Below are 18,712 nucleotides of genomic sequence, written 5' to 3'. Positions count from 1 at the left end.
CGTGACAGCGGTTAAATTGCCTCGCGCAGATCCCGCCATTATCATCGTGGTGAAATATTGTGCAGTTTGGAATGCAAAGAATCCTCGTGCGAAAAGAAATACCAACGTATTAACGGTCAACTTTGTGCCGCTTTAATGAGATATGTGTGATTCTCTGGAGTGTTTGGAGGCCTTGTTGCCTGAAAGGTGACCGGTCATCCACAGGTGTGTGATTCTTATCTGTAATTATGTGAGGCACTGTAACACATGGACTGTGCTGAATGAGCTGTGAGCGCCCCCTGCAGTAAGAACCAGGCACTGCCAACAGTCACTTAACAAACGGCTCACACAGTGTTTTCTAAATCTACAATATCTGAAGAATATGTTAATTTGACCACTAAACGGCCTTTTATTGACTTTTTAGCCCATGGAAACACAGGACCTGCTGGTCTACCGCTGCCTCGTGTGGTCAGTTCGTGTCACTGAGGTCAATCTGAATGAAGGACTTCAAACACTAAAGTCCCAAAATAACACATTTGAACTCACTAATTGAGGCAGAATTGGATCAACAACTCTTGTGTGCTTTGATGTAAAATTGCTTGTTTTCTCTATGGACTTTGGTGCAGAGGGTAAGTAGTTTACAAAACCACACAAACTTTAGTTTCCACTTCTTAAAGACTGATTAATAATGAGTTAAAAGCACCAGATAACTACCCAAACTCCCACACCAAAATCCATAGAGAAAATTAGCGTTTTTAGCTCATGGAAACACAGGACCTACTGGTCTACTGCTGCCTCCTATGTTGAGTTTTTGTCACTGAGATAAATCTAAACAAAGATTTTCAAACCCAAAGGTCACAAAACAACACATTTGAACTCATTAATTGATGCAGAATTGGATCAACAACTCCTGTGTGCTGTGATGTAAAATTGCTCGTTTTCTCTATGGACTTTGGTGCAGAGGGGAAGTAGTTTACAAACCACACAAACTTTAGTTTCCACTTGAAAACATCCATCCATCCATTATCTACCGCTTTATCCTCCACCAGAGGGTAGCAGGGGGGCGCTGTGCCCATCTCAGCTGACATTGGGCGATAGGCGGGGTACACCCTGGACAGTCACTTGGAAGCAGTTGTGTAATAATGAGTTAAAAGCACCAGATATATTGTTAATATAGTGTAGGAATATTTTTGTTATTCTTACACCTGACTAACCTTTTGAAAACTTAAGTTTATCAATTACCCAAACTCCATAGAGAAAAACAGCATTTTTAGCTCATGGAAACACAGGAGCTGCTGGTCAAGTTCTGCATCCTATGTTGAGTTTTTGTCACTGAGATAAATCGAAACAAAGATTATCAAATCCAAAGGTCACAAAACAACACATTTGAACTCACTAATTGAGGCAGAATTGGATCAACAACTCCTGTGTGCTGTGATGTAAAATCACTCGTTTTCTCTATGGACTTTGGTGCAGAAGGGAAGTAGTTTAAAAAACCACACAAACTTTAGTTTCCACTTGGAAACAGTTGTGTAATAATGAGGGAAACTCATGTTGTCAGCACACATGTTGTTAAGACTTAAGCAGGATTAGATTTTAGAAGCTGAGCCTCTTGTTAAGTGGCTAAAGGTCGCCCTAAAAATTCAAAAACCTAACAAAGTCAAGTTCTCAGTGGTGAATGTGCAGCTCCCTGTAAACGTGCGAGCAGACCTTGTCGCCTGAAAGGTGACTCTTCCTCAGGTGTGTTTGTTTCTGTAGCAGACATCATAAGGCGGCTAATGAAATCTGCAGCGCCGGCGTGAATAAATCTTCCACTGATATCCCGTTGCCCCATGCTCAAGTGTGATTTATTGAGCACAAGGTTGGAGGAGACAAGCATGCACTGTAGCGGGGCATGGCAGAAGATAATGTCATTTGATGGAAGTCATTTGCGCCGGCGTGAGCGAGCACTGGTCCGTGTTTGGAGAAGAAAAACCCTGCGCCGGTCAGTGTTAAATCTGCCGCCACTCGGACGCCGTAATTGATCCTGTGATCCTGCCAACGTCAGCGAAGGCTGGGCCGAGACGACGCCGTGAGCGTCTGGTGACAGACAGGAGTAGCAGCTTGATGAAGAGCATGTAAAGTGGAACTACTTTGCTGCTTCACTGCACTCGGCCGCTGCCTGCAGCGCCGATGACACGTTCAGCCGCGAGCTGAGCTGGAGGGAGCTGACACCAGCACGGCTGACCTCTGCTCACTGACACACACACATGACACACACATTATTATTATTATTGTTATTATTATTATTATTATTACATTAGACCATTGGAAAATAAAATTTGGGGGCGTGTCCACTGGAGGCGAAGTATATGCCAAAGTTCGCAAACGTCACTTTTGTACAGAAAATCAACGTAAACGCTGCTTTGAAACCTTTTCTTTAACAAGCGTCATTTTCACCACGTTGTGAACGCATTTTAACGACATACTGTACGCAAACAAAGACGAACTTTAGCTACAGTCCTGCTCTCTGTCGCCCTCTTTGTCTTCTGATGGTACTGCAGCCTCACAGCAAGAGTCTGTTCTTCTAATTAATTTCCTTCATCTTTGTGGTTAGCATGGTTTTACATCAGGGTTCAGAGTCATATTTTGAGACACTATTCAAAAAATCCTAAACAGAATTCAGAAGAGAATCTTTTTTTAAAGTTTTTACTCCACATTTTTCTAACCTATATATATATATACTATGTGAAGAGGAGAACCTCCACATTTCCTTTACGCGGTCTTTAAATCTTATTAAGACGAAGTCTTAATGTAGATTTTTATGACGTTACTCCACTGATCTGGTCATCAACATTAAAACAGATCCTCGTGGTTTCTTTGGTGGAACTAAATGAGTTAATCTGAGGGAAACTAAAGATTAAATTGCCGCACTTCATCAGCGAATACACCGCAGACTATTTCAGATATTGGTAACAGAGAAATTGGGGACTCCTGGGTTTTTTCATCTTTTATTTTTTAATGTGACAAAAGTCTGTTTGAAGCTCATTCTCCCTCTGCTCAGGAGCCAGCGCTTTTCTCCAACTGATGCCAATTTAAAAACGCAGCATTTGTGCCAAGAGAAGGATGAATAAACGTGTGCTCATTGTTTTACACACTGGCTTTTTTTAATTAAAGATTTACACGTGATCTAAAGTAGGAAACTCATGATAGAAATTATAGAAAATAACTTGTAAATTAATAGAACTCACTTTTAATAGAACTTGTGCAGGATCTGTTTAATATTTTTGAGTTTGTGGCTCTTTTAGCCATATATTCTTTTTAATTTCTACCAATATCTCTTGCATTTTTTATCTTAACAACGTCAAAGTCGGTATTCCATACACTGCTGCACTAAATAAGTCACCTGCCAAGTTAGAAGCCTGTCAAGTGAACCGTCGGACAGTAATACGATTAAAACTGTCCATAACTGTGTTTTTATATGATTAAAACAGGCGTTTCTTGCATTTCTAGATTAATTACTGATAAGAAAAGTGAGAAGAGAATAAAGAGATGCTTTTATATAAGTGTTTTTGAAGCAGCATATAGGATACGGCTGCCCAAAGTTGGGGTCGTGGGCCAATGTTGGCCCACCAATTGATTTTCTTTGGACTGCCAGACTTTTGTTAAAGTCTAAAGTTTATTTATTTTATAATATATACAAATGTAAATACAACCACAGGTTTGGCTGTTATTTTAGTCGGATAAAAAGACTCCTTTAAATAGGTATTTTAAAATGTAATTTAATTTGCGAGTGTGTGTTTTAAGCTGTGTGTTTATACGACTAAAACACAGATATTTATTGCATTCATTCATGAATTTCTTAGTTTATTTCATCTGCACGTATCAGAAAAGTAAGAAAAGAAGCAGCATAAAATGCACAGTGAACCTCATATGTATGTTTTTAAAGTCCACATATTCAGCCTCGTCTTGATATATTTTGGCGTCTGTGGGCGGACGTGTAATGTTGTTAAATATCTCTGGATACACGGCGGCAGAGGAATAAAAGCCCACACAATAATATGAGCCTTTGAAAGAGATTATTACTCGAACAACAAACAGTCTCTGGTTACATTGTCTCTCGATCACAGAAAATCAATGCACAATGTGGCCAATCGTGTTGTGACATTTCGTACACGGTCGCCCGCATCGATTTCAACTGTGTTTGTGATTTTCTTTTCTTCAGCGAAGTTAACGTGGAACAGCAGACGATCAATAGCTAGCACTTTCCGCTGGCTCTGACCTCAGCAGGATTTATGCACGGCCCTGTTATTATTATCATGGTTATTATTATTATTTTATTATTTACACAAGTTGACTTTGCTCGGGACACGACCTTCACCTCCTCTTCGTCACTGCCCATGAAGTGACTTGTTAATCCTCGCCGTCTTTCAACAACTTGTGGAAAAACAGTCTTGAAATTCAAAAATAACACACGTTTAATGCAAATATTTTAGTTTGTTGCAGAGTTTAGGCAGCCATTTACAGATCAAGCTAGTGTGTGTGTGTTGTATTTGTTGCCTCTTATCAGGCATAAAGGCTCATACAGCCTAGAAGTGCAACAGACCATGTCACATAATTACAGTGTTCTATGTAAGCAAACAAGCACAGGGGCGGTTGAAACAATAGTCTTTGTGCGCCTTCATTTTGTGACTGGAGAGCCTTTTCCTCATGTTATGACAGCACACAGACGGCCACCAAGCACACACAGAGCGACATATAAAGCAAAATGTCAAGGACAGAGGATCCGAGGAGCTGCAGGGGAAACATCGTACATACGTACGCGCCTAATGGCAGCACTCCATTGTTTCTGAATATTAACCTCTGCAGGACATTAGTCAAGAACATTACACTCGTCTCATGGTTTTTCCTCGTCTTTTTTCCCCTTTTTCTGTGCGACACAAAACAGTCATGACACCTAATGAATAAAGCGTCACCGCGTAGGTGGTGCGGTGAAGGTCTCGTTCTGAAGAGCGTCGTAAATACACGAGCGTCACTGTCGGACCAGAAAGAAGCTATCTCTGCAGGTGTGTGTGCGTGCGTGCGTGCGTGCGTGCGTGCGTGTGTTTCCATGACATTTGTGTGAGAATGTACAAAAAAAAAAATGTGGACTGGGTTTGAAAGAGAGTTCAGGACAGGTGAAGGCAAAAAGCTCAATGAATAAGAAGAGCAAGTTCCCACTTCACAAACAAAACACAGAGAGATTTCTCGATGACTCTTTTATTTTCATTCAATTCACGTCTATATATATATAAATATATATATATATATATATATACAAAGAAATATTAGATGAAAATCAAGTAAAAATACAATACACAAACAGGTTTAGACTGTGTAATGGTGACAAAAAGTGGCAAAAACATGGACTTTGGTGTGAGAGTGAAAGAGAGTGGTTTAGAGAAAGGTTATGATGGAATTAATATTCAGTAAATTCAAAAATGTGTTGCACATAAAGACAAAAAGACACGTCACAGCTCTAAAAACTATTTTTAATCAAAGAAAAAAGAGTGGGCCAAATGAAAAAAAAGGTGTGTTGAAGTGGGAGAAAGCTTCACTCCTGACCTTTTGACAAAACCTCAGTTCAGTAAACTTCAGCTCTCGGATAAGGAGTGTGATCGAGCTGCAGAAAAGCTCAAAATAAAAAGTTTAGCAGCGGCTGTTTTATTATTGTGTCAAATTCAGGCAACCGGAGCAAATGTTTTGAACATTTACTATGGCCCCCCCGCCAACTGTAAATCTCTGGCACGACAATAAATGAACGTTATGTACTTCTCCGAGTCGCAGGCCTGTTATTTTTATTTTCCCATGGTTGCCATGGCGATGTTATGATCTGATAAGTGTAATGTACTGTGCGCTGCCCTCCATGCAGATCATTACATAAATGAACTCGGCAAAAAACAAGCAACACAAGAGTCTGCAAGAAAATAATAAAATCGCCTTCTTCATGCACGCAGCCTGTCACCATAAATACACCTGTGCCACTGCTTTGTATTCATGTTTACACACTACTATATTATGTAAATGTTTATATAATTCTAATATAATTCATACTTTCTCACCGTTGTTGGCAACAACATGTCTAAGGATAAAATAGAAGCACGACTGATTTAATACATTTTTGTTTGTCCCTTGCACTTGCACATGTTAACCACTAGATGGTGTAGTGTATGGTGCGTTCCAATTGTGGTTGGAACTCGGAATTTCTGATTTCAGGGGACGTTCCTTCTACTGGATTTCCAACTCAGAAACAGAGGGGTGACAAAGTTACGACCAGTTCCACCTTCTGAATTCTGATTTCAGGATTAAAAATGTATAAACAAACTGTAAATGGTGTGTTTGTATGAGGAAAGTTGAAATACACTGGTTACATTAGACCATGACACTGAAATAATGCAACACTGGAGAACATTTTAAGTCTAAATAGACATTTTTCAGGCAACTCCATACACAGTTTACTGTAAATGTAGTGAAATGATGTGTTTTGATACAAATTGGTGTATATACTGCCCTCTCTGGTCAAACACCAGCTACTGCTTTCAATTTTTACCATTGGCTTTCTTAGTCCCTAACCACATGGAACATAAACGATATTTTTCTTTGTCGTTTTGAAAAGATTCTCCTTAAACACGGCATCGTTTCAGAGATCCTAAAACGCTGTTTCCATGTGAATGAAACGCCGTGTTGACGTCTTCTTGCGTCACTGGTTCAAGGCTTGTTGTCTCAGACTCCTCCCCCTTTTTTATAAACATGTCTTTCTCTTGCTCTGTTCTCTTGTGTGAGCGATTGAGACTATTGTCCTAAACTATAAAAACTGAAAAACTCTCAGATCTCAGCCCACTTCTTTGGCATTTTTCAAAATCAGGCACTGGTGACGGGTTTAGCCTCAGAAGAAAGGATTTAAAGTGTAACTTTGCAAGTCAAGGAATGCATATTTTTACGTAAACATCCATCTCTTTTTATCCTCACTGTTGTAAGAACACACGTCCATTCCGCTAACAGACAATAGGGGGCAGTGGAGACAGCCAACCAATCTCCCCGCAACAAGACATTGAACCATCACAGTGACTCTGAAGCTGTTAAATTGGGGTAAAAATCCTGCGTCGTTCCACTTTAAGACAGTTGGGAAAGTGACAAGGTCACCGTTTGTGCTGATTCGCCCGTTCCCTTTGAGCGAGTCCCTCTGTGACCTGAGGCTGCTGTTGCAAAGTGAAACGATGATATTTTAAAGAGTAAACCACCGGGTTCACACTCCTGTCAGACACAAAAATAAAACCCCTGGAATTACTGCGAGAGAGACGGGAGAAGCTATAAATGTTTCTTGTTCTTCTACGTGGAGACGCTTAGATGGACACGAGTGTTTCTGTCTTTGAAAACAAAAGCCTTGACCCTTTTTTTGTGTGTCTCCACTGCCTGATTGATTGCCTCTCCACCTTTTCTTTTTAGTTTTTTCCCTTTGTTTGTTTCGTACAATGATAGACAGCGACAGCATTGACATGTGGATTGTAGACAGACCGGAGCAAACACCAGCACTTTAATCAAAAATTGTCTTGTCATGGACGTTATGAGCTTCACAAAGACAATAAAGCTCGTGTCCACCCTGGACTCGAACAATGTCCGTCTGTCATGGAGAGAAACAATAAAAGTTTGTTTTTTTGTGTGTTTTTGCAGGTGGAGTCTCCACTGGCCGTGGACGCGGTGCTCGGAGAGTCGGCGTTCTCCGTCACGGACGAAAAGGTTTCCATCACAGAGCTGCGGGTTCACACCGTCTCCGGTCTGACGCTGTCGCTGCAGCCGAGCCCCGGCAACAGCCACACCATGGTCGCCAAGGCAACGGGCATCCAGACTCTCACCACTCCAAAACAGGTACGAAAACATGATTTTATATTGTGTTGGTGGGGGAAAAAGGGTTAAAATTCACAGAAAGATCGCAAAACATCGCATAAACAGCAAAACTTTTATGGTAAATGATCGTTAAAAGGGCCCGAGCACTCCCAAAAGATCGCATTTTTGTCGTACTAAACTTAGGTGAAAATGTCAGAAAATTAGCACGCAAATCAGAACTCGCAAAAATCCTTATATATATATATAAAATAAGTGGAATGCGTAAATGTGGTGCAAAATGGCTCAGTAGTGCCCCCAAAGGTGAAACCCAGCAGGACAGAGTCGAAATAAGTTGCACCGAATTCCAAAACTTATTGGAAACATGTCAAAGCCCAAGACGAACAAAAATTCTATTGCGACCATGGCATCAACTCAACAGGAAGTCGGCCATTTTGAATTTGGCATCCATCTTTGGCGTTTGCACGTTTCGTAAATGAGCGAACGCGTCTGAGCTCGGTAGTCTTACCAACATAAAATTACATTTCTACTTAACGCATCAAACATTAAACGTTCTCGCAGAGCTGGGAAGGAAAGGGTTAAAATTCACAAAAAGATCGCATTTTCTTGCTAAATGCCATATTTAGCTTTAATTTAAATTTAAATAACTTAACTTTATGTGATGATATGAAGTTTAGCCATTTTGGGCTTCAGTTTCTTGCCAGGAGCTGGGAATCAAACCGATCCATTGTACATCTGAACCATAGCTGTCATTTTTTTATTTGACTGGAAAATAGTTTTTAGTCATAATTAGAGACCTTGTAAACCATTTACTGACTTTACTGATACCTTCTGTTTACAACATGCAAAAAACACAATTTAACATTAAATAATGAGCATTTTCCCTGCTGTTTGTACACAATAAAACTTTAAAAATGTATTTATACATAAATATCATTTCCCAGAGACAAATTTTGCCCAATTACGTGCAGAAGGTCGTGGGTAGAGATTGGCACGTTGTGTTTTTTGCGTTAAGGTTGGACTAAGTCTCCAGGGAACAAATGTAGGTCAGTGAAATGTGATGTTAAGTAACGGGAAAAGAAAAGTGCGTTTGTGTTTGTGTTTTCTGGTAAGAGCCACCTGAGGCATTTGCTCTCTGGCACAAAATCCCAGCAAACATTAGTGCATAATAATCTGGGAAATGAACAACAGTGTTGTAAAAACATGCAAAGGGCACCAAAGACCTGACTACATATTTATTTTTGAGTGTGTGGAGCTTGTTTTTAAAGTTACCAGCACTGCACTTAAGTTAAATATGAAGTGTTAGTGCTGCTTTCACGTTAAAATCTCATGGTTATGGATGAAGTTAAAGAAAATATCCTGTTTTTGTTTTGGTTTTTTTCCATTCCTAATTGAGGACGACGCTGCTCATGTTTGGGCTCAAACACAAAGGATTTATAAACCATCCTTGTCTTTTATTAAGTTAAAATCAACACAGATTTATCCAAAAAGTAAACAGACTCAAAACATATGAATAAATCAATGTTTTACATGAAAAATTCATCAATATCTTACATTATATAAGCTCACAGACTACACTGATTTAGGGGGATTAAGTGATTTACACAGCCAACCTCAATATTTCTGCATGTGATGCTGAATATGGAGTCTGATTTTGTTATTTATACATTAATTTTGCATCATAAGGATGTTTTATTCATGGTGAACGTCATATTGTTCCATATCAACACTTTTATTTTGAAATTCAGTGAAATATCTTCACAAATATATCTCAATGTCATAAATGTGATATCACTTTGTTCTCATATAGTTTTTTTTCCAAGCTACTGGATTAAAGGGATAGTTTTGGGTTTTTGAAGCAGTCAGATTAAGGGAGGCACGATAAAATCTAGATTATAATTGGGGACAAAGTGCTAATTTCGTCTATATACCTCATCTTAAGTGTAATTTATCTTTAGAATAAAGATAAATTGATTAACCAGTTTTAGTTTTCTTTGTTTATGTAATCTGCTCATTCAGCTGCACCAAACCCCATTGACAAAAACTGTGATTTTACCTCACAGGATTCTTTAGTTGTTAATGTTCTCTCCTGACTTTATTACTGTATACATGTGTTCATTTGTGACTTCTGTGTTTGGAAGTCTTTGTTCGGATATATTATAATCACACAAACTTATTAAGCAACGCAGCAGTTGAGCAGAAACGTGTGTGTCCTGTGAGCTAAAAATGTATGTTTTTTTCAATGGACTTTGGTGCAGGTGGGCGATTCGTTTACAAAGCGACGTAAACTTCTGTTTCTTCTCTGTTGAGTGGAAATCATGTACATACGATCGTGTACACTCCCAATACTACCAGCAGACAGATTATTATTAGTAGTTTATATTTTTGTTAACAAGCTTTTATCTATTTTTCCCAGATATCCCCAGTGTTTGCATGTTTTCGCTGATTTTGCACAGGGAGAACACAGAGCGCGTAAAAATATAAGTACATGGTACAACCCCACTTCAAAAGTCTTTTTTTCTTTTTAAATATGGGTATTTGGGGAGCTGTCATGTAGCATTTTAGTACAGTGCATGCAGCAGTTCTGCATTTCCCCAACTACATAAACTTCTTATGCCTTATTAATGCTTAGTGTTCTGTTTCCTTGTTTCTCTCCCTCCTGAGAGGCAGAAAAACAAACTTTATTTGCAAATCCCAAATCCGGTGGCTCAGTCAACAAACAGGCACCACTTTCACTTCTCAGTAATAATAAAATTATATCTCCAAAGCTCCAGCCACAGTGGTGATAAAAAGGACAAAGGCAGCTGCAGTGAATGGAAACGCAAACCAAACAGTGGCCAAGTCCAGGCGAAATATTAGCACCCATCGATTCAGCTTTGAATACTGTGATTGTTAAGAATCCATTATGGAAGAACATTTACAAATGTCCTCTTTGAATCCTTTCACCTGGGAGAAGCCGTCTGGTATAAAGTACCTTAAAGGTGATACGACCAGCAAATGATTTTGATTGACGTTAAAGTCACTTTTTTATCATATTACTTATTATAATTAATTACTTATCATATTAAAAAGTTTCCTTTAAAATGAAGGTCACAGGTTCAATTCCTGCATTTTCTAAGTCTACATGTGTCCTTGAGCAAAGACACTTAACTCCATGTTAAAAGTGTGTGAATGTGTTAAAATTGTTGTGTCAAAGAAGTTCATCAAGACGAAAAAGGCTCTATTTAAATACAGACCATAATACTAACCCCTCTTCTGATGATGATGATTTTATTTGGTAGTAACGAGTAACAAAGAGAGTTAGAGGAAATGTACTGGAGTAAAAATAAAAGTACACAACTTATTTAAGAAATGTCATGGAGTAAAAGTACACAACTTATTTAGGAAATGTAGTGGATTAAAAGTAAAAGTACATACGTTATTAAGGAAATGTAGTGGAGTAAAAGTACACAGTTTATTTAGGAATACACAACTTATTTAAGAAATGTAGTGGAGTCAAAGTGAAAGTACACAGTTTATTAGTAAATGCATTGGAGTAAAAGTACACACTTTATAATGTAGTGGAGTCAAAGTAGAAGTACACAATTTATTTAGTACATGTATTGGAGTAAAAGTACACACTTTATTTAGTAAATGTAGTGGAGTAAAAGTAAAAGTACACAATTTATTTAGAAATGTTGTGGAGTAAAAGTACACAATTTATTTAGGAATACACAACTTATTTAGGAAATGTAGTGGGGTAAAAATACACAATTTATTTAGTAAATGTATTGGAGTAAAAGTACACAATTTATTTAGTAAATGTATTGGAGTAAAAGTACACAATTTATTTAGTAAATGCAGTGGAGTAAAAGTACACTATTTATTTTGTTAATGTAATGGAGTAAAAGTACACCATTTATTTAGTAATACACAACTTATTTAAGAAATGCAGTAGAGTAAAAGTACACCATTTATTTAGTAAATGTATTGGAGTAAAAGTACACCATTTATTTTGTAAATGTATTGGAGTAAAAGTACACAAGTTATTTAGTAAATGCAGTGGAGTAAAAGTACACAATTTATTTAGTAAATGTATTGCAGTAAAAGTACACAATTTGTTTAGGAAATGTATTGGAGTATTTGTACTTGGTTACATGACAACAATGGATGTGTGTGTGTTTGATGATTCAAAATATTTGATTCCTAATGAAAATTTACTTGTAATGCGGAATTGAATAAAGTATCTAAAATGTGTGTGTGTGTGTGTGTGTGTGTGTGTGTGTGTGTGTGTGTGTGTGTGTGTGTGTGTGTGTGTGTGTGTGTGTGTGTGTGTGTGTGTGTGTGTGTGTGTGTGTGTGTCGCTCAAAATGCAACGACAACCACATGAAGCATCGGCGTCAGAGAGAGAGAGAAGCGAGCATTAAATTCCCATTTTTCCTGCTTTCCACTTCTTGGCTACCTTGAGATTTAATTATTGTAATGTATTGTCCTAAGTGCTCTCCATGGCCGAGCCATAAAAGGCAGTCAATTCCTCTGCCGGCAAAGCTCTCACAGGAGCACTGCAGCTATTTAAAGCCGTTTGATTCTGTTTCACGGGGAAAAGCTTCAACCCAAACGTCCTCTATTACTCCACAAATGAATGAAACACATCGACTATGGATGGGCAGCGTCGGCACAATCAAGGTCCATCTGCGTTCTCTCAAAGTTGGAGCGTTTGAGAAGTGAGAGCTCCACCGTGTGAAGGTTCCTCATAAACCACTGTGTGTTTTGATATGAGCGACTCCATAAGCCATAAATGAAGCGGGATATGATTATTTATCCTTCTGCAGCCGACGCAGACGCCGAGTAACGACGTTTCCCGGAGATTGTTTTCTGTATGTGTGTTTTATAATCCCAGCTGTTTGTGTTTAATTTACATCCGCACAAGAAAAGCCTCTTTCTCTCTCTCCGGTGCCACGAAGCACAAATCAGAGAGGGAATATGAAAATGTATGAAACGTCCTCCAAATTGCGGAATAATTTATGGAAATTAGCAGGAAGAATTTTGTGGATCTGTAGAATTATGATCTGCTGGGGGAGGGAAAAAAATCTGAACGTCTGACATTAAATGGTTTACACCATGGAAACGATGTACTTACAAGATCAATATGAAGGAAATCAAGCTTTATTTTGATTGTAGAATCTGAATGCTAAAGGTATGGGAGGTTCATCAGATGGACTTTAAGATGAAGCTGCCAGTTGTTTTGTCCGTCTCCAAACATCCACTCGTCTCTTTTATTTTTGCCTTAATCAGTTTTGTCATTGCACAGTCATTCAATGTATTATTCAAATCATCCACATCAAAGGCTGTGTCCTCATTCTCGTGTCCTGAGATGATCCACAAGAGAAGACCTGAGCTGCTGCTGCAATACTACCACAGCAGTTATAAAGCAGCCTCAAATTGTGGATCTACAACCAGGCGATGCTCACAGTGCCTCCTGCTGGACCACACTGCAGTCACGCCACATGGTCTGAGGCACTTCCAGGCTGCATATTTGGAATGTGAACTGGTTTTAAAGGATTGTGTTCAAACTTTCCCTCTAAAGTTTCCCTCTAAAAAAAACTTACCATGGTATTACTGTACTTCCTTTTATAGAAAGCTAACAGGTTAGCGCGCAGATTTTGTTTCCTGTCTACGATGTAGAACCCGAAATTCTTCTTTGTCATTATCAAAAATTTATCCTCTGTCCACCAAATTTCACAGCGAAATGTTGGACCAAGAAGGCATTGAAAGTGGCCAAACTTTGCTCACAGTGCCTCCTGCTGGACCATGTTATAATTGCGCTAGATGGTCTGATGCACTTTTAGACTGTATATTTTGAAAATTAACAAGTTTTGAAGGTTCATGTTTGAACTAGCAAAAAGTGAAATTACCCTGTGTGCACCGTCGTTTTAAAGAAAGCTAACATGTTAGCACGTAGATTTGCTCTTTACTTTCCTGTCTACGACGTAGAACCCTGAAATACTCCACGCAAGACGACGGTTTCTTCTCTGTAGACATTTCCACAACAATGCATTGGTTGATGGTGAAAGGAAATTTGGCGACTTGTATGTTATCCAATCGCGTCACAAAATGTACAAAATGATCCCGCGGCACGATCGATGCACACAGCATTAGGCTGTATATTTTCAACTTGAATATGTTCCTCCCTTTAATTTCACTTAATTTGAATGGTCGTATAAACAACTGCCTTTTGAATAACAGCAAAAAAAAAAAAAGAATAAACACCTGTCGAACTCTGTTTACATTTTTAAAAACATTCTCCCTCTGTGCTGCCTCCGCTAATTGTCGGCTGATGATGTTTTGCGAGCGCGTTGTGAACAAATGGAAGTGTACAATGCTGCTGTGATTACAGCCACGCCGTCGCTGCTGTGCAGCAGATCAATGTTGTCAGATAAGCGCCAGGCAGGAATTGAAGCGTTTCTCTGCAGGAGAGGGAGAGGGAGTTTGACGCCGACACTGAAGAGTGATAGAAAATGGGAAAAAAATGAGAATATCATGCACACACAGAGAGAGAGAGCTCATCATTGGAAGCACACGTTGCCGCATGAGTCTTATCTGTCCGTGGTGCAGAGCTGTCGCCCTCAGGACGAGGCAGCCGCTGCTCGCCTTCTCCTTCTCTGTTTGAAAGTGGTTTTCTGGTGCTCACACACACACAGAGATCACACACATGAGGAAACAAACATACTGCGGATGTTCACCAATACTCTGGAGATGTAGATGTAGACCTTGGTGCAGGTCCAGAGCTTCAAAGGCTCAGTTGGGAGCAGATAATTCAAATCACCGTCAGTGAAAGAATGGCACCTGATCTTTTGAATTATTCCTTGGAGAGATGCAAACAAAAGGCAGAGGCACATATTTTCTTTATATTAAAGCCGTTTCTCGTGGTTTCCTTTCCTCCACAACATGCAGATTTGGGGATTAGGCGGCAAATTTGGACGTTGTAAATTGACCGTCGGTGTGAGAGTATATGGTTGTTTGTCTCTGTGTGGGCCAGTGTGATGGACTGGCCATTGTGCGAATGCTGAGATTGGCACCAGCAACCCCCCGTGACCCTCATGTGGAGGATAAAAGCGGTAGAAGATGGATGGATGGATATTAAAGCTGCAGGTTCACTACAGCGATGGATGATTGTTGAGTTTTATCCTGAGGCTGTTATATACGAACATTTTGGGGATGTCTCTCTCTGTCCTGAGCTCTTAAAATCAGTTCTTCTACTTCCAGTAAGTTCTGGCAGGCTGTACACTCAGAGGTGCAATGCAGTTTGAAGTTCTTTAAGGTTCCAGCCATGTTTTCTATTTGCATTTATTGTGTCAGACTTGTTTAAAGTGGAAATGACGTGAATGTCGTCTTAGAATCGTCTTAGAAAAGGCCTCTACGTATGCCGCAGGTACACAGAAATTTGTTCTTGTTCTCAGGGTGGCAAGAACAAAGTGGGTTCTGGTCAGGACAGTTCATTCTTCACGAGAAACTCAAGTGCAGAACTTCTGGGAAGAATAGTTGTAGGACACCACACAAGAAAAACCTTTTGCCCAGACGACGTGTCCAATCGTCCAAATTGGTCCAATATCAGCGATGCTTTGACTTGAGCTGGGTCTTAATTAAAAAAGTACGCTACGGTGAAGAAATTCTTAAGTTTCAATCAAACACAGAGCGACTTTCCTCTCTCATATTTATTAAAATACACTTAACATCTTCTCTTCATCTTTGTGGCTGTAACTTTCTGACTTTGATGTGATTAACTTGATATCCTGGTGAGACGGCGTCTCCTCAGCTCCTTTGAGTGTGAGTGTGTTTCTACGTTTCCTCCTCCCTGAAAAGTAACTCTGAGTTTCTCTCTCTGTCCGACAGGAGGCCAGCTTCTCCATCTGGATGTTTTTCAGCGACAACACGGCCGCCACGCTGACCTACTTTGACCCCAAAGACTACAACCTCAACGCCTCCACGCTGGACGACAAGGTGGTGTCGGTGTCTCAGGAGCCTCAGCAGCGCTGGCCCGTGGTGGTGGCAGAAGGCGAGGGATTGGGCGAGATAGTCCGCGTGGAAATGACCATCGGCGAGGCCTGCCAGAAGACCAAGCGCAAAAGCGTCATCGCGTCGGCGGCGGTGTACGTCAAGGTCCGCTTTGGCCCGGAGGAAGACTCGGAGGAAGAGGTGACCACAGAGGGGGAAATTGAGCTGGCACCCGTTACCAGGCGTCCAATCATCGATCCCAACGTCGATGGAAGAGTTTACGAGACGTCTAATGAGCAGCCTGCGAGTGTTCCCATTGATTACACCAATTTTCCCACAATTAGCAATGAGGAGCAGCCGACTGAGAGCGACGAAGAGGAGGAGGACAACTTTGTGCATTCGCCGCGCAACATGACCGACCTAGAGATCGGGATGTACGCTCTACTGGGAGTCTTCTGTTTGGCCATCTTGGTCTTCCTCATCAACTGCATCGTCTTTGTGCTGAAATACCGGCATAAGCGGATCCCGCCCGAGGGCCAGGCCAACATGGACCACTCCCACCACTGGGTGTTCCTGGGGAACGGCCAGCCGCTGAGGGCTCAGTGCGATCTGTCCCCGCAGCAGATAGAAAGCCCCAGTAACCCTTTGGAGGGCGTACAGACTTGTTGTCACGGGGACCACCACAGCAGCGGCAGCTCCCAGACCAGTGTTCAGAGCCAGGTCCACGGTCGCGGCGACGGCAGCTCCGGAGGCTCCACGAAGGAGAACGGCGAGGACGCCAGTTCACCCACCTCCAAGCGCAAGAGGGTGAAGTTCACCACCTTTACCACGCTGCCCACAGAGGAGCTGCCCTACAACTCCATCCCCATCGCAGATGAGGAGGACATTCAGTGGGTGTGCCAGGATATGGGCTTTCAAGACCCAGAGGAACTGCACGATTACATGCGCAGAATAAAAGAAATAGCCTGAGATGAGAAGCTCTCGGCTTTCTAAAGAAACGTTACTTTCTATTTTTCTCTTTTTCACCTACGTGAAAGATAAAGATTCTTTCCAAAACTAGAAAGGCCAGCTGTCGTTTTGGTTCAGGTTTGTTCCATTTAGTTTGCACAGTGCTGTAATCGCATACACACTCACACTGACGGGAGCGGAGGAAGCCAAAGACCTTGACCAGAGGATCACGCTCATTGGAGAAATCTGTAAATTCACTGGGAAGCTGAGCCATCGGCAACGTAGGAGAGCCTGATATAGACATACAGTATATGGAGTGTGGACGAACGTATGGCTTCGGACGTGTTTTTGGCTCACTGGTGACTCTGTAGTACTGTACCTAACGCCAAACTAAGAGGCCTTTGATGAACAAAAAGAAAAACTGTCAAAGACTCCAGTGAAAGTTATCTTTGAAATCATTTTTTTTTTGCCAAAGTAGGAAAAAAAAAAAAGAGTTTGTTTTTGGTTATTGTTTGGGGGGGGGGCAAAAACTTATTTCATTGTTCTTGGTGCAGCACACTTCATGATTTGTACTCATTCCTTATATTCGTCTACATTTCACAGACAAACTACTAGCCCCGTCCACGACCACCCTCCCTCCCTTCCTCCAAATCTAATGCCTTATCAAAGCGGTCACAGTTCACTTCAGCAGACAGCGGAGTTTTCCCCTCGCTGTTGCTCGAGTCAGCGTCGTAACCTACGTGAAAACACGGCCGCTGATCTCCAGCATGGGGGCGTAAATAGAAAAGAGCTTCACAGTCTTTGCATGGCAGGGGGATCTTGAGGCACAATCATTTTTTTTCCTCCCAAATTTGTAAATGTTTGTACGTGTAGTTATATAATCATTCATGCAACACTGCAGAAGTCAATATGTTACCATGCATTATTACACCGCGCATGCCACGTCAGGCCTACATGTGGACATTCCTCTCTAAAAAGTCTATGTATATATATATATCGTCATCCGACCGAGGAGGAAATTTGAAAATTTTATAGTCTTGTCGTGGGTAGAAGGTTCCGCCTTCCGCGATGTCTCGGGGAGAACTGTAGCTTTTCAACAAACTGGCAACACGTGTGATTGTTGGACTGAAGGGGATTTGCTATGCATCAAAGACAAGAAAAAAAGAAGAACAAATCCTTTAATGATTTATTATTTCCCTTCTTCAAATTCAAGCTTTTGGGGGAAAACAAAAATACAAGATCCTCTAAACTCTGCAGGAAATGCCATCTCAGCCATGAAGACGATGACACTACGTCATTTAGATCACGGTCATCCCACGTTGTTATCTACGACGTTCCCCTTGTTATGTTTTGACATACTCTGGTGAATTCTTACCTGGTCGTCTCTGAGCCGAGAAGACGGCGCCGTTGTCGAGTAGATGCTGCTAAAAAAAGGAACAGTAATCTCAGGACGCTGATGTCAGAGTGATGGGAAACAACAAGTGAAAAGTGTAGGCGTTGATTGCAACGTGGAACTTTTAAAGTCTGTGCAAAGTGTGTTTCTTTAAAAAGACAAAAGTGTTCTGATTTAGTCACACCTCGGAGAAACGTGCTAATAACCGCTGAGCCGGAGTCGACAGATGAAATCAATTGCAAAATATATTAACTACTTTTTTTTACAGTTTTCAAACGAGCTCAAATTAACTCACAGCCTCGCCTGCAGTGTTCAGTCGTTAAATACTGCAGGAAAGCTATATAACAGGACGTCAAAGTATCCCTCAGACTTACTGCGTACACACTTTTGGAAGGACGGCGAGTAAAATAAGTAATTTCAGCCTCAGTCCTCAGTGAACTCTGTTGTCACCAATGGAAATGAAGGAAAAAGTCTATTTTACGCGAGTATGTCTTTGTTCCTTCAACCTAAAGCAGTCACGTTTGCGCTAAACATGGCGCCATTTTAAGATGAACGGAG

At 40.7% G+C, this 18,712-nt stretch overlaps 1 protein-coding gene across 1 annotated transcript in view; it reads left to right on the top strand.

Moving 5' to 3' along the window:
• The window catches only part of tmem132e (transmembrane protein 132E), a gene marked incomplete at both ends in the record, with an annotated part of 141,865 nt that extends 125,083 nt beyond the window's left edge, over window positions 1-16,782 (top strand). The window contains 2 exons of the mRNA XM_083890275.1: window positions 7,669-7,863; window positions 15,712-16,782. Coding sequence (XP_083746401.1) covers window positions 7,669-7,863; window positions 15,712-16,782 — 1,266 coding nt within the window. The remainder of the gene's footprint in view (window positions 1-7,668; window positions 7,864-15,711) is intronic.
• Between the last annotated feature and the right edge of the window lie 1,930 nt (window positions 16,783-18,712).

Source organism: Microchirus variegatus, assembly GCF_963457635.1.
Source record: "Microchirus variegatus genome assembly, chromosome: 5".
Lineage (NCBI taxonomy): Eukaryota > Metazoa > Chordata > Actinopteri > Pleuronectiformes > Soleidae > Microchirus > Microchirus variegatus.
This window is presented reverse-complemented; position numbering and strand designations above follow the sequence as displayed.